This window comes from Episyrphus balteatus, chromosome 4 (assembly GCF_945859705.1).
Source record: "Episyrphus balteatus chromosome 4, idEpiBalt1.1, whole genome shotgun sequence".
NCBI lineage: Eukaryota > Metazoa > Arthropoda > Insecta > Diptera > Syrphidae > Episyrphus > Episyrphus balteatus.
In genome coordinates this window covers 78,376,020-78,388,197 of record NC_079137.1, presented here as the reverse complement: position 1 = coordinate 78,388,197, position 12,178 = coordinate 78,376,020, and the positions used below count along the sequence as shown (strand labels likewise).

The window sequence follows — 12,178 nt, the reverse complement described above, 5'->3', positions numbered from 1 at the left end:
AAAAAAAAAAAAAAAATAAGAAATAAAAACGACGACGGACGTGAAATGAATTTATTGTGAATTTGCTAAATCTCGCTTCTTTCTGGGCACCCCTCAAGACAGACATTATGTCCATTCAAGAACAGCCCAGGATGTTGTCTCTTCGCACCATATCGTTGCCATCCAATTATTAAAAAAAAAAAAAACGGGAAGGAAATGCAAAAATGCAAAAAAGTATCTATACACAATGTGCCAAGCTACTAGCTGGGGCTTCAAAGAACAACTACGGTACACAGACCTGCAAAAAAAATAAAAAAATAAAATTGAAGAAGAAGAAGAACCAGGAACTCCTTCGGAATACGGTAGCCAGCCATCAGGCCATAGAAGACCGCCCAGATGGTCAGGTGTTAATTTACACTTCCCAAGAGAGACAGAGTGAAAAAAGAAGACACAAAAAAAAACCTGAACTAAGCAAACATTAAAAAAGTGTACTTAAAGAAAAGAGCTGAGGGTGAAGACTGGAAGACTGCATGGAAGACCACAGGACAAAACCAAACTAATCGGCTATAGCTTCTGATGGAATTCCACCCAATCGATTCTATTAAAGGTGATTAACAATTCCTCAGGTTAAACGTCCAATGCACATATTTGGCATGTCATCTCTTGCTAGTGATGGGAACTATCGATTAAAAAACTATTAATTTATCGATAGTTGTAAAATATTCATTCATTCGATAGTTTTAAATCATTCATTCATTCATTTAGTAACTATTTTCATTCGAATAGTTTTTTCATTCGAATACTTTCTTTATTAGATAATTTTTTCATTCGAATAGTTTCTTTATTCGGTAATTTTTTACCGATTTAATTTTTATTCGATAGTTTTTTCATTCGAATACTTTTTTTTATTCGATAGTTTTTTCATTCGAATACTTTTTTTTATTCGATAGTTTTTTTATTCGAAAACTTTTTTTTATTCGATAGTTTTATCATTCGATAGTTTTTTGGTCGATAGTTTTTTCATTCGAATAGTTTTTTTATACGATTGTTTTTTCATTCGAATAGTTTTTTGGTCGATAGTTTGTTCATTCGAATAGTTTTTTTCATTTGATAGTTTTAAGTCGATAGTTTAGATAATTTTTTCATTCGAATGCTATTTTTTATTCTATAGTTTTTTCATTCGATAGTTTTTTGGTCGATAGTTTTTTCATTCGAATAGTTTTTTCATTTGATAGTTTTTTAGTCGATAGTTTAGATAATTTTTTTTTCATTCGGATACTATTTTTAATTCGATAGTTTTTTCATTTGAATACTTTTTTTCATTCGATAGTTTTTTGGTCGATAGTTTTTTCACTCGATAGTTTTTTGGTCGATAGTTTTTTCATTCGAATAGTTTTTTTATACGATTGTTTTTTCATTCGAATAGTTTTTTCTTTCGATAGTTTTTTAGTCAATAGTTTAGATAATTTTTTCATTCGAAAACTATTTTTTATTCGATAGTTTTTTCATTCAAATAGTTTTTCTTACGATAGTTTTTTCATTCGAATAGTTTTTTTTTAAATAACTGAATATTTAATAGATTTTGTTCAATAATTTATTCGATAGTTTATTTTATTCAATAGTTTTTATTCGATAGTTTTTATTCGATAGTTTTCAGTCGAATGAATGAAATATTCGATAGTTCAAATAATTCGATAGTTCCCATCACTAATCTCTTCCGTTCTGTATAGGTCTGTCTTCTTTTTTTTTTTGGTCTTTTTTGGGAAGCCTCATTTCGTTAAAAAGTGAGGGTGTTGACTGTGAGTATTTTTTGTTGGTCTTCGATCGGAAGATTAATTAAACCGGAAGTCTGTTTGATTGAAAAGCAAAAACATTTAGGTACTTAACTCTTGCATGGAAGAAGAAGGCTTGGGTGTGCCATGAACTTACGACTTCTTCGCGAAAAAAAAAGAAGATTGGAAGCCAAGCAACAGGAACGGAAGAACAACAGGCATCGTCTTCGTCTTGGAGTTCGGTAGTAAGTATCAAAAAAAAAGGGAGACGGTGCTGAAGAACATGTTGGTTCACAAATTCAAAGAGACATGTGGATCGTTAATTGTTCTCCCGTTTGGTATCGGTAACTTGTGCCCGCCAAACCGGAATGATGAACATGGAGATAGAATAAAACCGACAAGAAGCCAAAAGACAACATGCGCTGCGCTACTGGTGAAGATGCTTCTTGGCTTGAAAAATTTTGTCCGTCTTCGTCCGTTTGTTCGTTCGTGTGCTTGACTCTCTATGGCTACCGAACTGCGAGATACTCTTCGTTACATCGTCGATGAAGAAGAAAAAAAGTGGAAGAAGAGGTATCTTCTTCTTCATGCTGCTGTGGGTATAACATGTGTGAAACATCTTCACGTTTTGTGTTCCACATCGTCTTCTTCTTCGTTGTCGTTATTGAAGAGACTTTGTACTCGGTAGTCGCCAGTGAAGACAACGACGAACGACAAGAAGATACTAATTTCACTTTTAATAGGGGAAAAATGGCTCATTAGTGGAATGAGTGCACTTTCGACATGAATTAAGTTAAAATCAATTGCGGCCATGACAGTGGGTGGTTGGTTTGATAGGTAAAAAAAAAAGGAGTAAAGAAGAAAAATGTATAAAGATGATGTTGCTTTTAGCTACTGGATGCTATAAAAATACTTCTGTTGGTCTTGTATAATACTTGTAAGAAGGTGACAGAAATTGAAGGCGCGGCGTGGCATCGATGGCGACGATGATGATGATGATGACGATGGTGGTGCTGATGAAAAAAAAAACAATTTTTTGTTTACTTTTAATTAGTGTTGAATTTTGTTTTGGCGGCAAAATCCTGATTTTGTTTACCATACTTCTTCATATTTTCTGTGTTTTTGGGATTTCTTTGAGAAAATGAAAATGGAAAGTGAGAGAAAGAAGATCATAAAAAAGGTAGGTAGTAGGAAGGTGAAATAAAAATTGGATGATGTAGTTGCTGCGAAACACTGAACAAGCTGAAAAAAAAAACAATATTGCTTCAAATTTTGTGCAATGAAACTTCGTTTTTGAAAAACAAGGAGAAGATTTATGATAAATTGAGTTATAATGGAAAATGTTCCAGTCAATTTTACTTGATCATTCATGTAACATTTTTTTACAAAGATTTAAAAGTTAATTTAAATAAAATAAAAATACTTTTTTAAAGTGAAAACTTCATTAGTATCGTAGTGATTTGAAACAAGATGAAACGAAAAGGCGACATGAAAAATCAATTGATTATAACTTTTATGTTTTAATAGATGGATGAATGAAATTTACAGTGTACATAAGTAATAGAATAATCTATAATTATTCAAAATTTCAATTAATAATTTCATATTCAATTCTGAGATAATTGTGAAAGGATGTAAACACGTTATATCTTTTGATCTAGAGCACATACATATTTGATAAAAGCATTGCTGATTTTGATTTGATAATATTACCTTTCATTTGGTATATCACACATAACGGTACGTGCTCTACAAATTACACAATCTTAAATTGAAAAACTTGAAAAATACATCAAAACACCTGTGGAGATCTGTTGCTAATGTTTCAGCCACTAGTGCAGGAAGTACCTTAATCTCAGTTTGAAATTACGACATGGTTGGCTTTAAAAAATTCTTACTTTTTTTGTAAGCATCGTAGAAATATGATTGAAGCGTCATATAAAAGGTGAAATAATAAGCTTTCAGGTGATGAAATTTATTATAGGTTGTCATTTAAAAAAAAAAAAGGATTAAATGGTATCAGAAGAAAAAAAAAGATTTTTTTTTTGCTTTTTTCATGAAAAATGATTGTTTTGAATAAATTATTCTTATACTCTTTGTGCATTGTAAAAATTTAAGTATGGCTTTATTCTTTGGGAAAACTTGTAAGCTTTTTTATGGTGTAACTTTTTTGACGTGATAACGTCTTATAAATCGATGAACCATGGCAGGCACCACAAAAAAGTGACGCCATTTTCTAACGTTCCACTTGAAATTTGTAGCAGTGCGGCAAAAAATTTAAATTCAAAATCAAAAATAAACTATTAGAGATACGAAAATCTCCTAAAGCTTATTTGAAAGATAATAATCTAAAGCCTAACCCAAATGAATGATTTTTCAAAATTCCGTCATTTAATAGGGTAAACAGGGGTAAAACGGAAAGATGAAATTTGGGCTAAAATCTAAACGCGTGGTCGTAGAGAGTTGATTCTTTTTGTTATAGACAGAAGAGACTGATATAAGGATAACTGCTTTTAAGAAAAAATTCAAAAAAAATTCTGGAACTCTGCTATAACGTTTTGTTTGAACGTTGATCAGGTATTGTGGGTATGACAAAATGTTGATTATGGGTAGCAAAAATTAGCAGTCTCATACGGATTTTTTTTCAACACTCTGCGTTTCGAAATATGAATTTTTGAAAAATACCTACTTTTTTAGGGGTATTTTTGGGTAGTTTTTGATTATTTTCTTTTTTTTTTGGAGCGTTCAAAAAATCTCAAGTTATATGGGACATGTAGGGCTGATAAATGCGCAAAATTGGAATCGTTAAAAGAGTTTTGACTGAATAAGGAGAAAAATAAGTTTAAAAAAAAACAGGTTTTTTGGCCGTTTTTAACCGATTTTCATCGTTTTTTATTTTTACCTTTTTTTCTTTAATAGATAGAGGAATGTCATATATGGAGTAATGATAGACCATGACTACGACTATATGTGAGCGAAATTTCAATCATTTTCGTCAAACACAATTTTGAAATAACTGTAAAATAAAATTTTAGAATTCAACAGGTTATAACTTTTTACAAAGAGCAGATAGAAATTTGATTAAACATTTATGAGCATACTGATACAATTACCTTTCAATTGGTATATCACATTTTTTTTTATTTATAAACACTACATAGGTATTAAAAGTAAATAACAAAAATTGTAGGTATTCTTAAAACTTATTTAAAGTTCAGTTACATATATAATTCTCCAGACTTTCTGATTTAAGGCACAATTTTTTAATTCTCCATATTATATTTTAAATCACCATTAAAAATTGAAATATATTACTTAAATCACAAACGATTTTTAAAACTTCCCATTTTAAATGGCGACTTTAAATTTAATGGAGAGTGCACATAAATGGTTTTCAGTTTTGACATACATACATACAAACAAATTGTGTTTTATTTTCAACATTTTTAATTTTTTTAGGTTAGCTTTTAAAAAAGAAAACATAAAAACGTTCCCACAATAATATTTTAAGCTTATTTGGATTAGTTTATACCTCTTCTCTCAACATCAAATCCTATATCAAAATAATACAAAAAAAAACTTTAAAATATTAATAGAAAACATTATAATGCCGCTGCATCGCAATTGAATGGTATTAAAACTATTCTAAAGCTTTAATCCTAACGACCTAATTTTTTTTTTTTTTTTTCAAATAAATATAAAATAAAAAAAAAATTGAAAAAAAAAAATAAATACCCAAAAGGATTAAATTAAATCCCATTAACTTTATTATTAAAATTTATATTTTTTCTATATACAAAAATAAATTTAAAACAATTAAAATCTGCCCACCAATTCAATATAATTGACTCAAAAAAATAAAATGCAAATTCATGTTCATCAACCGCAAATTTTAAATTCAATAAATTTTAAAAATCATATAAATTTATCTATTTTGTATATGTATAAGTATGTCCTTCTAAAAAAACAAAAAAAATAGATAACTAAATGCTCAAATAAAATCATGTCATGTGATGCTTGCATTTGAATCCTCTTCAAAATCACACAAAATCTCTGAATTATTCAGAGAATATTGACAAATATAATAAATGAGAACAAAAAAACAATATAAAATGACAAAAAAGGACGAAATAAAATACAAAACAAAAATATATAAAAAACAATATAATATCGACTCACTCTCTTCTCTAAGCAACACAGCACAAAAACGATAACGAGTGCTTTTCAAAAATAAAACAAAAACTAAAAATATAAGCAAAATCGGACAACAATGAGGGATATACATATAACCAAAATGACAATACCTACTCCAGCTATATCCTAAATGGCACACAAAAATACCCACAAACAGATGGAAAATGTTCCATTTAAAACGAAAAACTCACAATTTTCCCCCTGCTCCTGATCCTTCCCGAGCACATGACAAGCAAAATGCACAAAATCAAAAACAAAAAAAAAATTGAAAATATATTTCATCCAGGAAAAAGGAGGGCAGTACAACGCACGAGGGGGTAGGAAATGGGGATTTCGAGGATGCTTTAACAGGACGAAATCATACAAACGGATAAAATGCAGCTAAAAATTATTCTTTTCCATTTCCCATCGTGTCCGGAATATGTGAGGCACTCTGCTACTGATGCAGTATAGCTTCCTATAACGTAGCTTAGCTATGCCATGCATGTGTGGATGTGCCTGCGGCAGGAAGTCACACGATCCTTAGACACCTTCTCCGAAGCCACCTCCGTCTTGCACAGAGAATGATAGCTTGTAGCATAGCAGAGCTTCCTTTTGTGTTTTCTCTGTGTGAAAGCAGGTGGTTTAACAACCCACTACTCTCACTCCTTACAAATAACTCCTTTTGTGTCCTTAGAAAAGGCAAAAGGATGATGGCAAGGATATGAAGGGAAACATTCAAAAGGGACAGAAACTGACTCAGACAGACGGTCGTCGTTGTCGTATTTTCTCGTAGTCGACATCGACTTACTACTCAAATTACCAGCATAATTGGTCAGTGCCACGAATCCTTTCGCTAATTGCTTAAATGTCCTTGCTCCAAGAAGTTTTTGTAATCTTTTTTTTGCTTTTTTCTGAAATAAAAAATTCCTCTGCGATAGTTTGGACTCGAGAAAATGTTGTTTTTATATATTTTTTCTATATTCGTCCTTTTTTTTTGGAATTTTTTTGTTTGATCCTTTTTTTTTGTGTTGGTTTGGTCCCAAAATCAATTTCCTTCATTGATTAGTTTTGCAGTCGCATACAGAGGAGCTGCAGGAATATAGAGACGAGCAGCAGCGCAACAACAGAGTCAAAACTTTTCAATTGGATTCTTATTTTCTCGTCCTTTTATTATTTCCCAATTTTTTTCTTCTTATTTTTTTCAAATTAAAGTTTTTTGGGAAAAAGTTTTTTCCAGGATTTTTTTTTATATAAATTCGTTTTTTTTTTAGAATGTACCTACTCTTTGCATTCAAATTTTTCGTTGGTTGAGGTTTTTTTTTTATTTGTGGGGGAGAGTAGGAAAAATTAAATTAGCAATGATAGGAAAAAAAATGAGAAAAAAAGAAAATTCGTAAAGTTTTCAATAATAATAAAGAAAAAGAAAAAAAAGTACAATTTGAAGAGAATGGAGTTAGAAAACGAATTAATGGATGGCACACGAAATAACGAAACCAGAGAGAGAGAGAGAGAGAGAAAATTGGACAAATATTTTGTTTTCACTGCGCTGCGTATAAAATATTTTTTTTTTTCGAATTTTGCCTAAAAAGTTGTAGTTTAATTAAATTATTATATTTTTTTTTCTTTATTTTTTTAACTTTTTTTTTTAAGTATTTTTTTTTTAACTAGTTTATGTTAAGCTTTAAAACAGGTAGGTATATTCCTATGGATTAGGGGAGTTCTGGAATATTTTTTCGCAATGTTTTGTTGAAGGTAAATTACAAATAAGTGGATTTTCTGTTTTAGTCAACAAAAAAAAAAAAAAAAATGGATTTTAAAAAAATTCATGGTGCAAGTTTTAGAACGACCAATAAGCTGATTTAACATCCATTAGTGCACAGGATTAAGTTTATTTTAGGTTTTTTTTTATAAATTTCTAAAAATTTTGTTTATATGAAAAATATTCAAAGTTGTTAAGGTAAATATCCAGGTCAAATGTTAGAAAATTTGGGATATCCCAGGAGAGAAGGGAAATACAACTAATTTGTTGGAATGAGATTATGCGCCGACGTTTTACAGGGAAAACATTTTCAGACAGCTTTAACCTTAAAATTCTGTGTAAAAAGTTATAAATTAATGCAGTTAGAAGTCATGACAGGTTTATTTTACTAAGAAATTGTATAACTTTTCATCAAGAACTACATTTAAAAAAAAAAACTAAATTTTTTTTACATTTTGCGAAAGCATATTTTTGGCCTTTCTTAAAATATTATAATTTAATGATTTTTCAATATAAAAGTAGGTTCTTAAATTTTCGAAATTAATTCAAATTTCATAAAAAATTGTGTTCAAAAGAAAGTACAGAAAAAAAAACATTTATCTGAGGGAAATTATTAGAAGTTAGATTTTTTTATACCTACAAAAAAAAATACGTCCAAAAAATTTTGAAAATCACCGCATTTTTTAAAACTTTGCTTATCCTTTACATTTAGGTTGGGCAAATCCAATTAAAAAAATGCATTTTAATTTTTTAGCAATTATGTTTGCAAGCAAATAATAAATTAAATTGCATTTTTTATCTTAGCTTACAAAAAATGTCCTATTTCATATTACATATCAGCGGGATGTTACAAAAAGTATAGCTGAACTATGAAATTAAACAAAAATTTATATATTCACCGATATTCTGCATTTTAAAGTCATCTTGAGGTGGAAGACCCTGGGAGCCGCGTTTCCATATGGTAAAGATGGCACCGGGATCTATATGAACCATTTAAGAAGTTGTTTTATAAAAAATTAGAAAAAAAAAAAATTTCATGATTTTTAAAATTTTTGCTAAACAATTTTACTATGTTAAAATATTTTTAACAACTTGATTTTATATTTTTGTTCTCTCTAAGATAAATAACAATAATCAAAAAAATTAAAAGGAGTTAAAATATTTACATATATACTTTGTAATAAAAATTTGTTTGATTTTTTTAAGTTTTCGAAAAATTAAAAACCATGAAATTCATTCTTAAAATTAATTTAAAAAATTTCGAACGCCAAACGCGATATGCCAGTTGAAAACAGATACATTTCAAGCAAAAAAAAAAATATTATCAAAAATGTTGAATAGGGGAAAAAATTATAAACTAAATTTTTGAAACTCATGTAACATTGATGTAATTTTATATTAAATCAGTTCCTACACACTTTAAAATAATTCGTAACAATATTGATTCTGAGCACCAGAAAAAAATACCTTCTTAGGGTAATTCAAACAACTTCTTAAATATGGTTTTGCGGGTCCGATTTTTTTCGTTTCCCTATTACGTTTACTAAATTTCAGCTGATCGAAAAGTAAAAGTTTTGAATAGGACTAAATTGTAATCCTTAAATAAGTTCCTTTAATAACAACAAATTTTAAGTTCAATTAATGTTTTAATAAGTTATCCATTCGGTGCCACCCAGAGCACCACCCCGCAGGGTTAGTAACTACATTTTTGGTACAACGATTTGTCTTCAATGTTTTTTTTTTTTTTTTGAAAATATGTATGTATTGTATAAGTAATATATAGTAAGTGCTAAGGTTAGGTGTTAAATTGTAAGTGCTAAGAACTAAGTGCTAAGTGATAAGTGATAAGTGGTTATTGATAAGTGATAAGTGCTAAGTGGTAAGTATTTAATATTAAGTTTATTCTATTGTGTTAAAATTGGTAAATAGCAAACAATTGCTAAGTGCAAAGTTGAAAGTTATAAGTGGCTTTTATAAATGAATTGTAGTTGTAGAATAAACACAAATTTCTAGTTTTATCTTAAGATTTAGTCTAAGATTGTTTTTCTTTTTATAACCTAATAACAACTGCATTGTTAATTTTAATTTAAATTTAATATATCATGGTAGTTTAATGGTTAACAATTTGCATATTGCTGAAAAACAAAATCAAAACACTGTGAATGTTGTTTTCAAACAGTGTTTTCGAATGGATGGATTTCATTTTCAAAAAATCAGAAAGTGTAGGTAAACTTTGTTTTATATTCCTAGGCACAGCTAATGCTTATAAACTCCCTCGAAAAGGAATTCAAAGATTTACAAGCCGTAAGTGACACATGATAAGTGATAAGTGATAAATGATAAGTCATAAGTGATAGGTGATTTGTGATTAGGATTAGTGACTAGTAATAAGTGATAAATGATAGGTGAAAGATGATAAGTGATAATTAATATATGATAAGTTAAAAGTGATACATGAAAATGGTGCAAATGTTTAAGTTGGAGAAAAAATTTTATCAAAAGTTAAAGTTTTTTTCAAAGTAGACTTTTCCCAACATTTCCTGCTAACAAAGACTTTTTGTATAGTTCCAATCGCTGTGACTAGTATCAAAAGTGACATTTCGCTGCCACTCCTCATAACTTCAAACCACCCACAAAGCAAAATCATATGCATTCACACCTTCCATCAGACTCGCGGCTCCAAGGCGCAACAAAAGAAAAAAAAGAAACTCATCTCCTCAATGACATATCCGAATATTATTTGTCGTCGTCATACCACCATGAAGGCGACAAAAAGATGCGCGACACAGCCTTAAGGCATATAATAATAATTCCAGCATAAATATCTTCGTCATCTTTGGAAAACTTGCAAACTCTTTCAAGAATTCCAAATTGCACCCCAACGCACATCGTCATCAAAAGTCATCTTTCATTCATTCCATATGCATTTAATTTAAATTGCCACCCAAAATAATATTCCATCTACACAGTCTTTATACACTCGCACTAAAACCGGAGAAGGAAATGTTAAACATGGCGTATTACAAGCATCCCATTCCCCCCAAAAAAACAAATGCACCCAGCAAAATACAGATGATGACTCAATCAGCAGAGCAATCTAAAGGCGCGCACCGTGCACAATGCACATACCTACACCGAAACAGTTTAAATTGTATAAATTCAAACAACAAACAACTCGAAGCATTAATTAGTGGATGTTTGCGTCAAAACCTAGTATAATTGAATTATTTCCCTACAATTGATTTAAAGGAAATAATCATCATCAAGTCAAGTCAAGTCGAGTCGAGAGTTGACCATCATCTCTCTCTCTCTCTCTCGCTTGAAATTTTGCAACATGCGAGCTCAAAAATAAACTTAAATGGAGCTTAAACTAAAGTCACGCACATCTGGGACAAGTCGATGGCAACAACGTCGATGGGGACGAAGACGGACGGCACAACGGGTACCACCACCTGTTTTAGGAGAGGTCCGCTTATAGAGCAATCTCGACAAAGTGGAACCATTTACAAGCGATTCACTCGAAAAAAAAAAATTATAACCCCGGCTGGACTTGGCTTCAAGGTTTATTTAGGAATCCCTGAAATCCCAAGCCTGAAAAATGTGATTGTTTTTACTTTAAAGTGCAGAGATTCTAACATTTTTGAGTAATCATTAACCAAACGAGCCATATGACCAACGTTGGGCGCCATTTAGGTCCATAAATCACTATATAACAACTGATAATCAAACGAATCTCAAAAACCTAATTTTCAAGCTCATACACTTCGCGTCACTTGAATAGAAACAACATTTTTTCTTTAGAAAATAGCGATTGGCGCTTTGGTGAGGTAACTTAGTAGATTTTTGGTTTTGCATTTTCAAAGAGGAACCTTTAACAAACAATGTTGTAAAAACAAAAAACCCAAAACAGAAACCGTATGGCTTCTAGTTGCGTTTTTTCGCATTACCTCACAAAAAACAGTGTTTTTTTTGCGTCACTTGAATAGAAACAAGCTCTTAAATTAGATAAAAATGATGAAAAATCATGGAAAACGCTAATTATAGTAAAGCAATATTAAGCTTTGACATTATTTGCACATTATAACCAATTATGGGCTACGAGCTACCAATAGGCACCACAGAAAATGCATAAATAGCAGCTAACATTGGAAATGCACCTGCACTATGCGAAATCGAGAAAGATATTGGAAAATTTGCCAAATTTGGATGAGATAATTTTTAAAATATCGGAAACTAGTGATTAAATCAAAAAATAAGACAGGTGAGACCCAAGTCACGAGCAGAGAAAAAAATAACTTAAAAACCAGCTGCAATTTTCTTCACTTTGCCGCTAAAATCGGTCAAAAACGTGGTGATAGTGCGATGGAATTGTGTTGGTGTGTTCCATCCTGGAAGTTATAAAAGGTGCACAACATTAAAAAAGCCTCAAAATGCAAAATAACAACATTTTAAGTTCTACTAAGATTACAAAAAAGTTAACTATTTTATAGTT

The 12,178-nt window shown here is 30.3% G+C and overlaps 1 protein-coding gene across 6 annotated transcripts in view; it reads right to left on the bottom strand.

Annotated features, from left to right (window-relative positions):
• Positions 1-12,178, bottom strand: part of LOC129917979 (teneurin-m) — a 666,088-nt gene that overhangs the window by 434,769 nt on the left and 219,141 nt on the right. Inside the window, exon 2 of one of the 6 annotated variants that reach the window (XM_055998253.1) lies at positions 8,586-8,666. The exons of the other annotated variants lie outside the window; for them this stretch is intronic. Coding sequence (XP_055854228.1) covers positions 8,586-8,666 — 81 coding nt within the window. The remainder of the gene's footprint in view (positions 1-8,585; positions 8,667-12,178) is intronic. 6 annotated transcript variants of the gene reach the window in all.